The 18,206-nt window shown below is 36.6% G+C and overlaps 3 protein-coding genes across 4 annotated transcripts; all 3 read left to right on the top strand.

Moving 5' to 3' along the window:
* The first annotated feature begins 2,793 nt into the window (after nucleotides 1-2,793).
* On the top strand, nucleotides 2,794-7,545 carry LOC137940578 (uncharacterized). 2 transcript variants are annotated; one of them, XM_068785721.1, is made up of 11 exons: nucleotides 2,794-3,399; nucleotides 3,772-3,801; nucleotides 3,901-4,005; nucleotides 4,108-4,224; nucleotides 4,910-5,443; nucleotides 5,516-5,880; nucleotides 5,976-6,075; nucleotides 6,420-6,479; nucleotides 6,591-6,671; nucleotides 6,766-6,882; nucleotides 7,082-7,545. In XM_068785721.1, the coding sequence occupies exons 1-11, from the start codon at nucleotides 3,178-3,180 to the stop codon at nucleotides 7,379-7,381; spliced, it is 2,031 nt and encodes a 676-aa protein (XP_068641822.1). In that variant the 5' UTR covers nucleotides 2,794-3,177; the 3' UTR covers nucleotides 7,382-7,545. The 2 variants fall into 2 exon arrangements, with proteins under 2 accessions (XP_068641822.1, XP_068641823.1); XM_068785722.1 differs by having other exon boundaries at nucleotides 3,382-3,399; nucleotides 3,776-3,801.
* Nucleotides 7,546-9,736: 2,191 nt separating this feature from the next.
* On the top strand, nucleotides 9,737-11,812 carry LOC137940211 (serine carboxypeptidase 1-like). Its single transcript, XM_068785150.1, has 8 exons — nucleotides 9,737-10,112; nucleotides 10,210-10,317; nucleotides 10,406-10,680; nucleotides 10,767-11,018; nucleotides 11,084-11,199; nucleotides 11,281-11,370; nucleotides 11,444-11,549; nucleotides 11,666-11,812. Exons 1-8 carry the CDS (start codon nucleotides 9,737-9,739, stop codon nucleotides 11,810-11,812), a joined length of 1,470 nt encoding a protein of 489 aa, XP_068641251.1.
* A 1,008-nt stretch (nucleotides 11,813-12,820) lies between these two features.
* Nucleotides 12,821-16,864, top strand: LOC137941782 (wax ester synthase/diacylglycerol acyltransferase 4-like). Its single transcript, XM_068787362.1, has 4 exons — nucleotides 12,821-13,632; nucleotides 13,762-14,106; nucleotides 15,312-15,449; nucleotides 16,496-16,864. The coding sequence occupies exons 1-4, from the start codon at nucleotides 12,838-12,840 to the stop codon at nucleotides 16,658-16,660; spliced, it is 1,443 nt and encodes a 480-aa protein (XP_068643463.1). The 5' UTR covers nucleotides 12,821-12,837; the 3' UTR covers nucleotides 16,661-16,864.
* The last annotated feature ends 1,342 nt before the right edge of the window (nucleotides 16,865-18,206 follow it).

The raw sequence follows: 18,206 nt of genomic DNA, 5'->3' as shown, positions 1-18,206 counted from the left end.
GGGTGTTCATCATAAATTTCCTTTTTTAATCCTTTTGAAGCCTGATGCAAATCAGAGTGTGTATCTTTTTTCTCTCTCTCTCTCACTTCTATCACTTCTGATTTAGGCCTCATTAGTGATGAAGAAATCAAAGTTAAATTAATGGAGTCATGGATCGTAAAGCTCTGATTTCTCTTTTGTCATTTGTGATATCTAATTCATCTAAAAGGCAGGGGAAAAGCTTGGTGAAAGATGTGCAATCATTTCATGGTGGTGAAGCACATGATCTTTTCTCTGTAAAAGAAGGGGAAAAGCTGGAAAGAAGCTGCAGCCTAGAAAACTAGTTAATTTGGGTGGATCCACACATTATATTATGTGTCCCAATGAAGAAATTCAGTAATGATAGACTGGTGAGGGAGGTAGATCCCAATTGAGAAAAGCCAGAAGCCCACTTTCTCCCACTACAGTGAGTCTGTCCCCCCATTACATGATTCTCTTAGTGGGTGTCCTTTCTCCACATTTTCTTGTTTCTTCTAATATGACATGATGAAGAGTAACTAAAAAAAAAAAAAAGTTGCTTCAAATCAATCTTTCTTGTCTTTTGAGCCAAATCAAAACCAGTGAGAAATTGGATTGTTAAATAAGAATGATATATGACAGAAAGTTAAATTTGAGTAGAAACTGTTCTGACTCAAATCCATAAAATCCAAGCATTCACCACTGGCCATTTCTTCTTTTCTTCCAGAATTATCAAGCCATGGCCGTGGACCACATTCTGCTCACATGAGGCGTATTTAAACCTCACAGCAGAAAGATTAGGTGAGAAGAGGATGGATCAAAATCAATACTTCCAATTCCAAACTAAAAAACTAAACAAAACAGCCAGCCAGCCAGCCAGCCACATTGACATGGTGAGGCCTTCCCTTTTTTCTTTTTTCTAGTGGTCCACTCCTTACCCACTTGCACTTGTCTTCTTCGTCTTTACCATTAAAATCACATAATATGTAGAAGGGGCATTATAGAAGTTAATCTAAGCATTAAACTCGATTTAAGAGGCAATAATTAAGTTAATTTAAGCTCATGGTTGTTCAAACTAGTGGGTCCGTCCCAACTCATACTGAGGGCCCACAACAGTTAGATTAGTATAATTAATGATCAATCAATAAACCCAAAATCTAAAAATTAGGATGAGAGAATTTTGGACCCCACCAAATATAGCGTGTCTATCAAGTTGGCCCGGGAAATTTAATGCCGACATATGGAATTAGATTCTGTTTTTTTTTTTTAAAAAAAATTAGAGCAGATTTGGTTAATTAATGATTATTAAATGAGGAAGAAGAGAGGAGAGGAGAGGAGGTTGACCCTTTGGCTCCGACTGTACTGCCAGTGGCTGGCATTCTACTTTCGCTTCAGTTTCCGAGAATCAACGACACTCACTTCAGTTTCCACATTAAAAAACAAGAACTCATCGCTCTAATCAGAAAAATAGATCAAAAGAAATGAAAAGATTTACAGATTGAATCACGTGCCATTGCCGGCACGCTGGACGCCGAAAGCTCTTACGCAGTGCAGAGATAGGAAGCTTGGATCTGTGATTTGATTCATGGCGTCGAGTTCTTGAGAGGGGAAAGGAGCTCATGGCGGTGGGTTTGGACTGGAGTTTGAGCTCATTTAATTCGGGTTTGGGACCGATGGGCGGAGAATCGAAGATGGTGATGGGTTGTCGCCTGTGACGCAACCGTGCTCGAGCGGAGAAATAATGGGTGAGTTTGATGTATAAAAGCATTTTAATGTAAGCCCAAAAACTATATATTATACAAGTTCCCAACTATTATATCAGGTGCCTACCAATTAATTGCGTGCGCCTTTATTTAATGAATGATTCATAAGACTTTATTATAAAATTCATTAAATCATTTAAAGGATCAAACAAAGTTAATTCCAAATAATGATTAAATAACCTAATAAGTGGGCCCAACCCAATCATAATTTACAAGCTTGGCGATCAGAGAATTTAATTATTATAGCCGGGAGCACAACATTTAATTAATGCATCTGATGTCACGTCACGTGGACAAGCGGCTGGCGTGTCCCTGCCGTAACGGACGCGTTCGAGTTTCACTTTCAGGGGCAATACGGGAATGATAAATTTCTTCTTGAGCTTTTTTCATCCAGCACGTGCAGGGAATGTTTCTTTATTCGACGAAATTACTCAATTACCCTTATTTTAATTTAATTTATCAGAAAAAACAAACAAACAAGACGTCAGCTGACAAGTTGCGAGTTTGGATTGGGAAAATTAGAAATAAATTAGGCGGCGATGGAAATGACCATCGTGGCGATTTTTTCTACGAAAATGCCACAGAGATACGGGGAAATGTCTTTCAGATGGAATCTCTTTTCTTAGCAGAAAAATTATTGAGAGGAGGGAAATGAGGAAAGAATATGTTTCTTCTTCTATTGAGGTGGAAAAGAAAAGAATAACGCATATTTGTGCTCGCGCGAGTAGTGGCGTTTTCTACTAAAGACTGTGGGCCACCGCGAGATTAGACAATTAATTTGGAAATTGGATGGTCAGCTCACCTGGAACTAAACTATAAATGTGAACGGTGAGCAGGAGAGTATACTGGCAGATCGTACACTCGGGCGAATGATCTGAAATTGCTAGAATACGCCGGGAATGCGCATGGATTTTTGAAAATCTACCGTTGCTTTCATGACAGAGAGAGCCACCACTCTCTTTCACTCACTCAGCTTTGCCTTTTCAGTCTGCGCTTCTCACCTTCAAAAATCTCTCTCCCTCTCTCTCCTCTTCTCTCGTTATCTTCTTTGTTCTTTCTTTCTTTTTTATCTCCGTCTCTTCCTCGTGTAGTCTCTGCTTCGGCTTCGGCTTCTGCTTCTTCTTCTCTTCCTTCGATGAATTGCAGACCCGGGTTTCGTCGTCGTATTCTACTGCAAATTTCGTTGTTTTTTTCCCTCCTATCGAGGAACGCTGATTCTGGTCTTTTCGCCGTGCATTCAAGTTTCCCGCGTGGATTAAAAAGGAATGAACCTTTCTGCTACTCAAGGTCTTACACAGACGCACACACACACAGAAACTCTCTCTCTCTCTCGCTCTCTCTTTCTCTTTCTCTTTCCTTCTCTTTGTTGTCATCTTTCTTCTAATCATACGCTCCTCTGAAAAAATTGATTTTGAAGATGCTTGGTGATTTTTTCATTTCCTTGGTTTTTTTTGGCAGTTTTTTTTTGTTTGTTGTGGAATTATGGGTATTGATGGTTTTGCAGCTTTCTTTTCTCTTCTTACAGGGAGTAGAGATGAATACTAGAGTGAGAACGACGTTGCAGACTATGAAGACGCCAGGGAAACATGAGAAAGTAGCCTACCACCCTGTTGGATATTCGCCAATGAAACATGAGAAAGTAGCCTACCACCCTGTTGGATATACGTCTGATGTTACTGAGAATGTTTGATCCGTTGTTCCATCTGAAACACCAAAGTTTGAATCGTTTCCGATCTTAAAAGCCACTGTTTGAATCGTTTTCAATCTTAAATACAAAAGCATGAAATGGGTTCACTGATTTTCTCGAAGAACTCAATATTTGAAGAAAATGTCTCTATTTGGATTTCCTTGTTTGTAAATGTTCAGTGTTTCAACAAAAAAATGTTTTAATCATTCGTTTTCATTAGAAGAGCAAAATATAACTTTTGGGCTGGTGAATTTTATCTCAAAATGTTCCGTCTTTTGGTTTTTTCTAGAGACGGATAGTATTTGATCTATTTTCCTATTGCAGGCAGCCAAATCTCCTTCCGGACGTGATAAAGTAGGTGTTTTTTTTTTTTTTTTAATAAATTTCTGAAAATTTCCCCCCTTTTCAGCTGATTGAGAGAATTTTTCTGATATGCCATTGATATTGTTGAAGGAGAAGGAGAAAATGGAGATGCAGGGGAAGAGATTAATGGACAATGAGCAGCCTACCACTCGTCGCTGCTCAAGGCGAGAGAGAAAAATGACATTGCAGCAAGATGTACAGATCTTTCTACTGACAATTTCCGCCTCTAAGATTTCATTGTTTTATCACCTTTGATATTCTGTCTTGATTGTTCTTCTTCGGGGTGTAACTTCACAGGTTGATAAGCTAAAAAAGAAGTTAAGGCAAGAAGAGAATGTTCACAGAGCATTGGAGAGGGCTTTTACAAGACCTTTGGGAGCTTTGCCCCGGCTTCCTCCTTATCTTCCTTCTTACGTAAGCTGATACTCTTTCCTTTTTTCCTTCCGTCGCCTTCTTTTTTGTACCTCACAATATTTCTGAAACGGTGAGGCAACTACTAGCAAACTTTCCGTTGCATTAGTAGTAATAATTCAAACTAGTTTTGTTATCTGCCATTCTTGTTCGGGAGCTGAGATTTTTTACCTATTCCATTGCATTGATAGCAAATTTGGGAGTCAATTAATCAACATTGCAACAAGTCTCTGTTTTTAGGTTTTATATAACGGGCTCCGAGGAACCCCAAATCAGATTGACGCTTTATTTTGTTTTTGTTAATGTATAGAGTATGATGTTTTGGGATGTAAAGATTCAGAAAATATTCATTGTTTTCGTTAATCTGGATGTTCTTTCGTGGTGGTATGTCACCTCTGAATGGTTATCTTCGAGAAGGTTAATTCTTTAAACAGATGTTTTCTTAACAGAAGGGTTTCTGTTCTTTTGGCATTATTTTAATTATGTGGGTGGGTTCTACCCTAGAGTTTTATCTTCTATGAAATCCTCAAATTCATGCTTTGCAGCGTGCAGCAATAGAACACCCTTTGGCACTTTTTATCTTTTTCGAATCTGGTCTTATTCAAACTTTCTCTGATTTTTACGTAGGGCCTTATAATGGAAGCCAGATTCTTAATCGGAGTTAATGTGCATTATTCCTTTGCTGCAGACATTAGAACTTCTTGCAGAGGTTGCTGTTCTTGAAGAGGAAGTAGTTAGGCTTGAAGAACAAATTGTGAATTTCCGGCAGGGACTCTATCAAGAAGCTGTATACATCTCTTGTTCCAAGAAAAATATTGAAAATGCAATAGATGTATTTGATCAGTATCCTTCCAGAGTACTGAAAATAGACCGATCCAAATCCTCTTCTAATATGGTGGGCTTGGAGTCATCCATGGACGGGCCTAGTCCTTCCACTGCTGATGATCCTTCCAGTTCCACTCAATCATCATCAGATCTTCCTGCTCGAGCTGGACGTCTCTGTAATCGATCTATTAATGGAATAAAAACTCCAAAGAAGCTCAATTCTCATTTAGCAGTTGCCGAAGACAGTAGGGGAAAAGAGAACCAATTAAGTGCTAATTCTAAGAAGAACAACAAGCAAACTTCTCAACAGAAACCTGCAAGAAGCCGAGCAGTCTTGAAGAAAACAGCTGTAGATCCCAATGCATCTGAAAAGTGTCTGGAACCTCTCAAGTTACAGGTAACAGTTTTTTTAAGCTTAAATATGACATTGGAATTAGAATCTAATAGAACATATGGATTTATATGCCAGCTAGATTGCCGATTAGTGGACCATGAGAAAGTGGAGGCAAGCACTAATACCCCTAAGGAGTTGGTATCAGATGTGGAAACCCCAAATAAAGTTTCTGAAGACATATTGAAGTGCCTTTTAAGTATTTTCTTGAGGATGAGCACACCAAGAGCAACAACAATGGATTCTGAGATGCTACCTTCTAATTCAGGTTCTTCCCCTTCTGGTGAAGGTTCTGAAGGCATGGAATTCCAGGATCCATATGAAATCTGTTTCGAATTCGGAAAGAAGGATATTGGTCCTTACAAGAACCTTCATGCTGTCAAAGCAAGCTCAATCATTTCAAACCGGATTATTGGTTCGGCTTTTCTTATTCAAAGATTAAAGTGAGTATTTTGTTTTAATGTTGTTCAGATCATCTTTTATGTCTCGCATGTTACCAATTCTAAGCACCCAGAGTGTTTCATATGCATGGGATCAGGATCCTATTGGCAAAGCTTGCTTCAGCAGATTTACAGGGGCTTACCCACCAACAAAAGCTTGCATTCTGGATCAACATCTATAATTCCTGCATGATGAACGTAAGTGATTTTATTAGTAACTGAAATTAGTTATGAAATTCTTTTTCTTTAATTTATTTATTCCTTATCTGGTTTGCAAAACTTTGATTGCAGTTTGAAAATCATTGGCTTTCCTTTTTTTCTCCCCCTAAGTTCTAAAATATGAGTGGCTTTTCCTTCTATAGAAACCTGTATCCCTAACCATGTTGTGGTTTCATTTTATTACCCATCTCACATGCTTTGTACACCTTCCTTGAATCTAATTTTCCTTCTTCAAATCCCTGCCTATGTAAATCACCCATTCTGGGAAACTCTCCATCTTATATGAAAAGTTTTATTTTTATAATGTGATTGTCTTGGTTCAGGCCTACCTCGAGCATGGGATACCTGGAAGCCCGGAGATGGTTGTTGCACTGATGCGAAAGGTATGGTCTTCCTTCGAGCAGGTTGTTGGGAGACTTGATAATGATAATCACTTCAGTGTGGAATTAGTGAGGGACCCAAAATAGTGATCAAAGCATCTAATGTTGGTGCAGGCAATGATAAATGTGGGCGGCCATTTGCTTAATGCAATGACCATTGAGCACTTCATCTTGAGGCTGCCATACTCAAAATATGTAAGTAGTTTTCTTTGAATGGTGGTAGTTGTAGCTCTTTTATCCAATAGTGTGTGAAAGCTTGTTATTAATAATGAAGATATAAACCTGGCAGACCAACCCCAAAGGTGTCAAAGATGATGAAGTGATAATGAGGACCTTGTTCAGTTTGGACTGGCCAGAACCTTTGGTTACATTTGCCCTCTCATGTGGAAGTTGGTCCTCACCTGCTGTAAGTTGAACAAACTATCCTCTGCAATGGGTTCAATGGTAGTATTTCTTAATGGCCTTGACTTTGGTTTCTCTTTATATGACCCTTCAAGTAGATAACATGACTCTGATAATGATAGCTTCAAACTTCAAGGACAGGTTCTGTCCTGGTTAAGTAATGGAGCAAGATCAGCTGAAATCTTAGTTTTTAAACTCTGTAGGTTCGAGTGTACACAGCATCTCATGTGGAGCATGAATTACATCATGCAAAAAGAGACTACCTACAGGCAGCTGTTAGCATCAGCACCACAAAAGTAGCAATACCAAAGCTGTTAGATTGGTACCTTTTGGATTTTGCAAAGGATATGGAGTCATTACTGGATTGGATATGCCTCCAACTACCGGGTGGATTGGAAAAGGAAGCAATAAGGTGTCTAGAAAGTGGGAGAAAGGTGAGAAATTCACAGTACATACAAGTAATTCCATACGAGTTTAGTTTCCGATACCTTTTATCTCCTTAGAAGCTTTTCTACATCATCAGATGAAGTGATTTTGGTTGAAAGGGGCTTGGGTTGAGGGATCTGTATACAGCTACAAAAAATGTGTAGTAAAAAATATAGATTTTATTAATTTGTATGTAAATTGTGAGTGAAATATTTATTTCATGAAGGGGTATTTGGCAAAATTCCTATCAAAATTTTGACTCCTGAGACAGGCTTTTATTAGCATTTTTTTTGTTATATTTTTTATTTATAAAAATTAAATTACATTGATTTAATTTATTCATTTTTTTTTTATAAAATTTTCTTTCAAGCATTATTTTTCTATTTAATTGACTTCTTTTTATTTTTTTAAATTTCTAATTTTCTTCCTCAATAGTTATATATTATTTGCTCTTGTTATATTTTCTGATTTGTTCATTTTTCATATATTTAAAGTGTTGTTGCTGTTATAAATAAATTTAATTCTTTCATTCCCTAATTTTATTATTTTATAGTTTAAACTTATAGTTTATTTTGTTTATTATTATATGTGATCTATCACAAAAGCTCGAGACGAGCTAGTAAACAATCAAATTGCCAAATCAATACCCGAAGCCAAAAGTCATTGAAGAAACATTGTTACCAAGAAGAACTTATATAAAGAGAAAACATAAAAATTTGAAGATCTAGAGTTTAAGGATCATAGAAATTTATCCATGTAAGAAGATAGCCATTAAAATTCTAAACTTATGTATGAGTATGTTTTGGAGTATAGTATTTGCAAACTCTCTCTAAAACCATGTTTTTAAAGTTCATTCAAATGTTTTAGAATCTCCATTTATTCAAATTTGGCCTTTATCATGCTTTGTGCTTAAATATATAAACTAAAAAACAAAATAATCGATCATACAAAAATCCTCACACCTTCAACATAAAGTATGATCGATCAATCTTTGTAGGCATGATCAATCGTATAGTATGTTGATAGGCAGGTCTAGAAAACATAATTGATCAACCCTCTTGGGCATAATCGATCATACGTACTATTGCAGATATAAGTTATAAAGCATGATCAGTCATGCCGATAGACTGATCAACCTAAGTATACGTACTATTTGCAGATATAAGTTATAAAACATGATCAGTCATGCCGATAGGCTGATCAACCTAAGTATACGTACTATTTGCAGATATAAGTTATAAAACATGATCAGTCATGCCGATAGACTGATCAACCTAAGTATACGTACTATTTGCAGATATAAGTTATAAAACATGATCAGTCATGTCTCGATAGACTTGATCAACCTAAGTAGGAATGATCAATCAACCAAAATGCTGATATAAAACATGATCAATCAACCCATAGTAGTATGATCAATCATTTTACTACATAAGTTTAGAAAAAAACTTTGTTGGATGCTATGATCAATCATTAGGCCATAGGAATTCAAAATATAGTCATGGGAAGTTGATTGATTGATATATAAAAAGGTAATCATCAATCAACCCTTTTGTGAAACTTTTTGTACAATGGTCTAAAATGTTAGTTTCGTCAAGAAACTTATAAAAGTGGACCCAAATTTGGTAAACCTAATCTCTAAAAAAATAATTTCAAGTGCAAATTTAAGATTTAACCCCTTTTCAAGATATAAATCTCATTTCTACCAAATCTCTCAAATCCCCTTTGCATTTCTTGGGGTTCTTCCATAGCTGCACATACCTCATTCTATGTGCTTAAAGATTGGAAGATTGGATCTCACTAGTAGAAGGTTGTCTCTCCCAAGCAAGGGTTCTTGGACGGTCATTACCACTAGGGAAACACTGAAGACAAAAAATCTTTACTTATTTGTGATTGTGTGTGTATGAGAAGTAAATGAGAAATTTTATCGAAAATTTATTCTCTGTTTAATTTATATACACCCTTAGCTGATCACTAGCCAATATCGTAATAAGATTCAAATACGAACGAGAACGAAACTTAATCATAGGAAGGGGCGTTCAAGTCGATGCTTTTCTTAAGCTTAGTTTAATGTTGTTTCTTGGGTACCGTGGGAGATGTCTGGTTTCATTATCTGTTCCATTTGCCATTAGCTGTGCTTCCCAAGCTCAAGACAACCAGAAAGCCCAACAAATTTAACAAGAAAAGAAATAACTGGAGCTATCATTCAAGACACAAAGAAACAAACAACTCCATGTATCCAAAAATCAAGTTTATATATTCGAGCTCCCAAGAATTAAGTGACAAAAGAACGTTAATTACAACATAACGTCTGTGTATTTTATCATTTTCATCGTGGAAGAAACAGTCAAGTACTCACCGAACAGATCGCTTTTCTCTGATAAATTCATGCATATCAAGCAGCAATTTGGGGAGCCACAGCTTTGAGAAACATGAAGTCCACCTCAGTTGTGATCTTTTTACTTGTTCATTCGGTCATCTTCGCCGGTGCTTATAGGCTCTCTGCTCCGTTAGATCGACCATTGAAGGAAAGGATATCGGATGCTTTATCAAAAGATCACCAGAGCTTGAGCAGCTGGAGTTCTTCTAGTTCAGAGTTTTATTCACCTGTGTATTTGGGTCTCCAAGATGGATTGATGGAAGCCGATATGATCCAAGGGTTGCCGGGACAGCCGAACGGAGTGAACTTTGATCAATATGCCGGGTATGTTACTGTGGATCCTGGTCATGGAAGGGCGCTCTTCTACTACTTTGTTGAATCACCTGAAGATGCTTCAACTAAGCCTCTAGTGTTGTGGCTAAATGGAGGTAACTAATGGTGCAGCTTCCTTTTTTCAAATTCTCTGCACTTTTTTCTGTTTCAGTGGCTCCCAATTAGTCTCCTTATAATCAAAGTTCTTGACAGGACCCGGTTGCTCGTCGCTTGGTGCCGGCGCCATGATGGAACTCGGACCATTTAGAGTCAACAGTGATGGGAAATCTCTTTATCGTAACAATTATGCGTGGAACAATGGTAATCATCCCGACATTAGCTTTCGATTGTGTAATGGTTAAAATCATTAGCATTCACTAAATTAATTCTCTGTGGGTATCCTCCACAGTGGCGAATATCATCTTTCTCGAATCTCCGGCCGGAGTCGGGTTTTCATACTCGAATACAACTTCAGATTATGGTCAAAGTGGTGATAAGAGAACAGCCATGGATACCTACACTTTTCTGGTTAATTGGCTGGAGAGGTTTCCTCAATACAAAAGCAGGGATTTTTTCATTACAGGAGAGAGCTATGCCGGACATTATGTGCCTCAAATATCTGACTTGATCCTTCACAACAATAAGATCACCAATCAAACAGTCATCAATCTCCGTGGAATCGCCGTAAGCTCCTTCACTGATAATCTCCTACTTGATGAATGATAATTACTGCATCTATCACTGGCCATTAACGACTGCAAATTTGTTAGATGGGAAATGCATATATCGACGAAGATGATGCTTATCAAGGAACTTACGATTTCTACTGGAGCCATGCACTCTACTCAGATGAGACCTATGAAGGAATTCAAAAGTATTGCAATTTTTCCGACGTTTCTTCGCAATGTGATACTTATCTGAATCAAGCATCTTCAGAAGTTGGGCAAATTTATGGATACAACATATATGCTCCCTTCTGCGATTCCCCAGCTAGTTCCGTGAGTAATGTTCACTCAAGCATGGTTCAGGAATCACGAAATCTATTCTGTATACTCTTTGGTAATTCTTTTTTCCTGTTAAAGAGCAGGATGCAGCGTTTGATCCCTGCTCGGAAGACTACATCCACACTTACCTGAATCTTCCTGAGGTTCAAAAAGCTTTGCATGCAAATGTTACAGGCCTTCCACGTCCATGGGATAACTGGTGAGTTTACAGTATCGCCTTCTATGCTAATTCCCTTCTGCCAAGGTACTTAAATTAAGTTCCCTGTGATGAAATTTCCAGCGCTGGTTTACCCTGGAATGATCAACCCACAACAGTAATACCAGTAATCCAAAAGCTGATGGCAAGTGAGATAAGAGTCTGGATATACAGGCAAGTAATTAGTTTAAAAAGATGGAAATCATTTATATTTCTGTCTTAAAACTCATAAAAACCGTTGGTGCAGTGGGGATGTTGATGGTGTAATACCAGTGACTGCGACTAAATTGTCTATAAAAAAGATAAACCCCTTGGTGAAGATAGCTTGGTATCCTTGGTACAGCGAAAAGGAAGTAGGAGCTTCTTTCTTCTCTCTCATAGATCTATTATACAAAGAAGATGATAACTTGAGCCCTTCTTACTGATTTTTTTTTTTTATTTTTTTATTTTTTCTGGTCGTTTCATGAAGGTTGGTGGATATGCAGTTGAGTACGATAACCTAACATTTGTGACAGTAAGGGGTGCCGGCCATTTTGTTCCGAGTTATCAGCCAGAAAGGGCACTGACCCTATTCTCAAATTTCATCAAGGGCGAGCTTCCACCGTCCAAACCATGATTACTCCGTTTATGATCTGAACTTTCTTAGTCGTTTCTTCCTACTGCTCTCTGTCTGTGATCTTCTCACTTTGTATCAATTACAGTAACCTAAGGAGAGAAGGATAATTTTTTTGAATTAGTTCAACATCATCCTCATGAAATTATGTTACCACCAACTCAAACACGGTTCGTCAAGGCCATGAAAAATTGGTCCGTCCACCTCATGGGATTTTCCATAAGATTTGACTAGTTGGAGATCTAGAACCGGCATGGGGAGGCAGTAGCCAATTTCTCTTGCAAATCTGCAACCAACAAGGCTTGTCCACGTATGGAAAAATGGTTTTTTCCATATTTGCTAATACATGTATACTATCTGATTTTTTTTAAAAGAATAACATAAATAACTAATTTTTAAATTTAATTACATAAATACCCAACTTTGACCAATCAACACAATCAAAGGCCACAAGTTTTGACAGCTTATGTGATGCTACTTCATCACGCTTACCCAACACGTCTTTGAGGGGGAAGGGGGAGGAGTGTTGAATGATAATGAGGATGTACAGGAGAGGTTCGCCGTGCTTTCATTTATCGTGGGGTGTTTTGACAAAAAAAAAAATGGATCATGACTGTGAGGCATGGGCTGGGACCCTTCTGTCCCCCAAATTATGTGGAATTCCATTACAAAGCGTACTGGCACAGATTTCCACAGTGAGAGAAATGAAGAAGGCTTCATCTTCCTCAACATCCCGAGAGATGGGCGGTAGTCGTGAACGTTTGGAAATGTTACACGTAGCAAGTCAATTCAATGAGATGCACAGATGAAAGTGACAACGAAGACACCCATCAATCCTTTCCAACTCATCGTCGTCTTCGTACAAGCACTATTACCGTCGTTAGCGCTGGCAAATCAATGTATCTCTGAAGTAGCTCTGATAAATTGAAAGCCAGTTGTTTGTTTTCCTCATAGAAATACATAAAAAGGACCCCATGACTGAATCTAAGGACTCTCGAGTTCAAGGTTCCGACGTAAGCAACATTTCCATGGCTTCCGACCAGCGACATCCTGGGGTGGCGTTAATTGAAGAAGACGAGGAAGAGCATTTTCCTGCGAGCCCCATGTCCGAGTATCTCAACACTAACGTGCTCTCCCTTGTAATTCTTGCTGTATTCGAAACAGAGGTTCCGTTCAATGATTCCCAAACGTTTCCAACACTGACAAAGCTGTTCCTGCCCATAAACCCTCGCTTCTCCTCGATTCTTGTTCGAGACGAAAAAGGTGCACCACAGTGGAAGAAGGTGAAGGTGAACTTGGAGGATCATGTCAAGGTGCCTCATTTTCCGCAAGGCCTACCGCCAGAAACGTACAGCGATTACCTGCATAAGTATCTGACCAAGATAGCAATGGAGCCCTTCCCAGAGGGTAGACCTCTGTGGGAGTTCCACATATTCAAGTATCCGACCAAGGAAGCAGCAGGAACCTTGGCGTTCAAGCTACACCATGCACTGGGAGACGGTTTTTCGCTGATGGGTGCTCTCTTCTCTTGCTTGAAGAGAGCAGACGATCCTTCTCTTCCCCTCACGTTCCCTTCCGCTGCCAGGTTCAAGAACCAAACGGAGAAAAATATTTTCAAAAGAATCTCCGGAGCTTTTGCAGGGATCTGGAACACCACCTCTGATGTTGCATGGAATGTGCTGCGGAGTACAATAGTCCAAGACGACCGGAGTGCGATCAGATCGGGGAATCCATTCCTAGGCTCTCGCTTTCAACCCATTACCTTGTCCTCAGTCGTCTTGTCTCTGGACAGGATTCGTGAGGTCAAATCCAAGCTTGCAGGGGTAAGTGGCCAAACCTATTCCTTCACTCTGTTTGTTATATAAGTCATTTTAGTGCAAAATATGATCAACAACTGTCTTAGCCGTCTGATCAACGGTTAACTCAACTTGTGTTAATTGAATCTTGAGCAGACTATAAACGATGTAGTGGCCGGAACAATGTCCTATGGGATTCAAATATACACCCAAAAAATGGGTCACATTTCGAAGGGAAAACGCATGACACAGCTGGTGCTGTTAAATACTAGAATGGTGAGCGGATACCAAAGTGTCCAGGAGATGGTAGAGGGACGTTCATGGGGAAACAACTTCACATTTTTGCATATTTCAGTGCCTGTGTGTGAGAATGTTGAAGAAGTTGATCCTCTAATTTTCATACGGAAGGCAAAGGAAACTGTGGAGAGAAAGAGAAATTCAATGGAAGTCTTTCTCGTGGGTAGTCTACTCAACATGCTGCGAAAGATAAGAGGCCCTCAGGTAAGAAACCATGCTTCATCTGCATCAAAAAATTTGGTTCATTTTTATGTTAATTATTAAAATGTACCACAAATTTTATATTGTTTTTATTAGTAACATGGAACAATTAGTTTTTTACTAGCCAAATCGATCTGCAACTTGTTACGGTTGATTCAGATTTGAGACTCAACTCTTCTTCAATGGGCGAGTTCCCCACCACTAGGACCATGTCTCGGCATTAGACTCATGAATCCTAGCCCGACTTGCTCAATCTGACTTAGGAAATTGAGACCATGAGTTTGTTCCCAATTTTGGATAGAAAAACCATGATTCGACTACACTAAGTCGAGCTTCAATTGAATATGCTAAATATACACATGTTGCCTTCTAGTTCTTAATTTGTAGGAAATGGTAAAAATTTATGTTAACTAGAAACTAATTTTTGGGACCTTTAGTAGGCCCTCTTAGTGTATTTCCAGGAAACACTGAAAAAACATTTATAGTAGAAATATGTTTCCAAGTACCATTAGTACCTTATGTTTCCTAGAAACATTTTTTCTAGCTGGAAATTCTTATCAAGAAAATCATAAAATTTTCCAGGTAAGATGTTGCGGCCAATATGGACCAAAAAACCATATATTTGACAATTGATGTTGTAATACTTTCAGTACAAGACAATTTTCATGACAATTTTTTATTTAACATTTTATTTTACTAAAAATTAATCAGATAAGTATTGTAATGTATGAGATTGATTATTAATTTATGTTTATTTCCCTAAAAACAGGGACTAACATGTCCATTTATTTTTTCTTGGAAATTTCTACAATTTCCCATGTAATTTCCTAGTAAGGCGCTAATAGAATTTTATCTGAAGGTTTCTTAGAAATGTGTATCCTAGAAAAATATAGCTTTTCCTGGGATATAAATTTCTATCCATGGGCACTAACAAGGCCTAGAATTCAAGCATAAAAGAAAAATAATCTCCCACAAAAAAAAAACATTAGGAAATGATGGACCTGCAAAGGGAACTCCCAAACCATATCATGCAACAAAATCTCCTGCTAGAGGCAACCATCCCCCACTCAAGTAGCAAGAAAGGAGAAGACTTTGTTCTTAATTTTTAAATACATGGAATCCATGACTTTGTTCTTATCTTTAGGTTTGATTATGTTTAGATAAATCATAACTTGAATATGAACATTGTCATTTTTTCTGTGATGTAGGCGGTTTCTCGTTACATATATTCAACATTGAAGAATACCACAATGACAATGACAAATATGATCGGTCCTATTGAACAAATAGAAATAGCAGACCATCCTGTGAAGAATTTTTACTTTCTCGTGATGGGTTCACCTCAAGTAAGTCAATTTTTATTAATAGAAATGGATATATTGATCATAAACCAATTGCCTTATTGGAAGATTGATAGATACCCTAGAAACAAATATTAGTTTAAAGTTGATCCAATTATTGACCTAGAAAAGCAATATAGAGTCCAATTGAACCCAAATAAACTATGTTTGACCATCAGTTGACCAAATATTAACCTCATAATATATCAAATTTTAAAAATTAAAAATATTGAAAAACTGAGTAGGAGAGAGCGAGCTTCCCTTATTTTTTAACTAATTATATATAAAATATAACAAAATTTAACTAATTCTTAATTATTATTATAAAATTATGTATCCTAAAAATAATAATATATTTAACTAATTATGCATAAAATATATCAAATTTTAGATATTTTGATATTTTTAATTTTTTTTTATATATTTGAAATTTATTTGTAACCTAAGTAACGAATAATGAATAACAAATTGTGTCTATGTTTTTTTTATTTATGAATTATAAACAAATAACGACTTTATTTCTAAATAATTGACAAAAAACAATGTCAATTTAATTGTTTCATATATTAGTGTGTTTTACTTACACATTTATGATGAATAAGGCTCTTAAATTTCTACATAATATAAAATAATAATAACAACATAGGAAACAATAATCAATAAATTTTAGAAATAATATTTGATAAATCCTAAAGTAATAAATATGCACATTATTTATGTAATAATAATGCTAATATAATAATAATTAAATTTTAATTATTAAAAATAAACTATTAATGCTGCTATTAATAATAGCATATTCTAAAACTTGTATAAGATTTTTATTAGGCGAGTCAAGTAGTTTTTTAAAATACAGCTTAAAAAATAATTTATAGGATTATCCAATGTGACTTTGAATTTACAAAAGCTTATGTTAGATGTCTCAAAAGTAGTTTTAAACCAAGAATCAATATGGGAGCACTCTCTTAGTCTCCTTTCATTTTACATTTATAACCTTGGTCAAACAACTTCTAAGATTGTACTAATTGCAATTGTTTTTTGTTGAATTACAGAGCTTGACTGCAACAATTGTGAGCTACATGGGAAAGTTAACCATATCAATGGTATTAGAAGAAGGATTTATAGTTCCACATCTGCTTGTCTCTTGTGTCAACGAGGCATTTGAGAAAATTTATGATGCAGCCACGAGAAGGGTCAATTGTATCAGCAATAAATAAGTTGTCGATTAGAATTGTTGTGCTAAATAAAGGAGTCTCTAGAGCTAAAGACCTCTCAAAGGCATAAAAAACAATGTGCCTTTCTTTTTCGGAAACTAAATTAGTGTGATTTTTAAAGAGAGATCATCAATATGTATCTAATATTTTTCATGGAACTTCTTATCTTTGTATCTTCAACTATATCGTAAACCAAAGGGATACTTAGTCATAATACTTGGATATATGTCCCTTTGAGTGTGGAGCAGGTCATATTTACATAGAGGGTGAAAAATTACCTTGGGGGCCTGATTTTCTCCCCTATTCCTCTTTATTCGAATGGTTCGGATATGATCTCAACTTTATCTCTTTATAGTTGTTACATTAACGTTAATAACTATTATGAACAATGTTATGGATCAGTTAGACCAACCTCCTATAAAAATCAGGTCCAAAGCTCATCCAAAAATGACAAGTCAAATTAGGAAGTTTTTTTTCCCAAAAAATAAACCTCATTGTCTTTTTGTAACTCCTGTACATAGACAACACCTGCTCTTATACCATGTGAAACTATTAGCTAATTGATCTTCTGTCCTCACATATGGAGTTACAATTTTTTCATTCATAACTTGATCTTTGATAAAGTGGTCACCCTCTTCATTGTGCTTGGTTCGTTCATAAAAGACTAGAATATTAGCTAAATAAAAAACATATTTCTTTCGAGATAAGAACAGACTTGATTTATTTTTTACATCTTCAATACCCAAAAAATACTGAAATGGACCCAAATCATTTGTTTGAAAAAAAATTCTATAGGTATTCCTTAACTTGAACAATACCACTAGTATCGTCCCTAGATATAATTATATCATCCACATACACAATTAATATTACACACCTAGTTATTCTTCTTAATATAAACACCGATTGATCTGAGCTACTTCTCATAAATCGAAATGTCATAATTAACTAACTAAACTTATCAAACCATTCTTGAGGACTTTGTTTGAGTCAGCAAATTGCTATATACTCACCAAAGAAGTATATATGATGTTATCTACACACCCTACTTGACTCCCCTAAGAAACAAACTCAGGAGATAACATCATATATACTTCTTTGGTGAGTTCACTATATAAAGAGGCAATTTTAACATCGAGTTTATGCAATTACCACCATTTAAAAGTTGTTGCGGGTTGGAAAATATGAACATATTTAAGTTTAGTAGTAGGGTAAAATGTCTCACCATAGCCAGTTCCGTATGTCTAAGTGTAGCCTTTACTACTGGTTGGGGTAAACACCGATCAAAATCCAACGACAGTTACATTTGGTGGAGGAACACGTAAAGACCAGGTTCTACAAGCAACCAAAATACCCATTTCTTCTTCCATAGCCAATTTATTTATATCATAAATAATTTTTATATAGATTAATTATTTAGAATTTATAATATTAAGTGAATGATAAATTGGTCATAGGCAAAAGTGGGGATTGGCTAATTTTTAAAAACCTGACCCTAATAGACCATGCCCACACCCCTAGATCTACTTCGTCACTTTGCAATAAGAAC

Source organism: Aristolochia californica, unplaced genomic scaffold (assembly GCF_029961685.1).
Source record: "Aristolochia californica isolate CCGP_79_NKW_82.1479 unplaced genomic scaffold, dmAriCali1.0.hap1 SCAF_9, whole genome shotgun sequence".
NCBI classification, from domain to species: domain Eukaryota; kingdom Viridiplantae; phylum Streptophyta; class Magnoliopsida; order Piperales; family Aristolochiaceae; genus Aristolochia; species Aristolochia californica.
This window is presented reverse-complemented; position numbering and strand designations above follow the sequence as displayed.

Bases quoted from the DNA above. Each gene is read 5' to 3' on its own strand.
- LOC137940578 (XM_068785721.1), top strand. From the start codon at position 3,178: ATGCTTGGTGATTTTTTCATTTCCTTGGTTTTTTTTGGCAGTTTTTTT. The intron at 4,225-4,909 runs GTAAGCTGATAC...CCTTTGCTGCAG, and splicing joins CTCCTTATCTTCCTTCTTAC to ACATTAGAACTTCTTGCAGA. The intron at 6,883-7,081 runs GTAAGTTGAACA...TAAACTCTGTAG, and splicing joins GAAGTTGGTCCTCACCTGCT to GTTCGAGTGTACACAGCATC.
- LOC137940211 (XM_068785150.1), top strand. From the start codon at position 9,737: ATGAAGTCCACCTCAGTTGTGATCTTTTTACTTGTTCATTCGGTCATC. The intron at 10,113-10,209 runs GTAACTAATGGT...AGTTCTTGACAG, and splicing joins AGTGTTGTGGCTAAATGGAG to GACCCGGTTGCTCGTCGCTT. The intron at 11,200-11,280 runs GTGAGTTTACAG...TGAAATTTCCAG, and splicing joins CCACGTCCATGGGATAACTG to CGCTGGTTTACCCTGGAATG.
- LOC137941782 (XM_068787362.1), top strand. From the start codon at position 12,838: ATGGCTTCCGACCAGCGACATCCTGGGGTGGCGTTAATTGAAGAAGAC. The intron at 14,107-15,311 runs GTAAGAAACCAT...TCTGTGATGTAG, and splicing joins GAAAGATAAGAGGCCCTCAG to GCGGTTTCTCGTTACATATA. The intron at 15,450-16,495 runs GTAAGTCAATTT...GTTGAATTACAG, and splicing joins TCGTGATGGGTTCACCTCAA to AGCTTGACTGCAACAATTGT.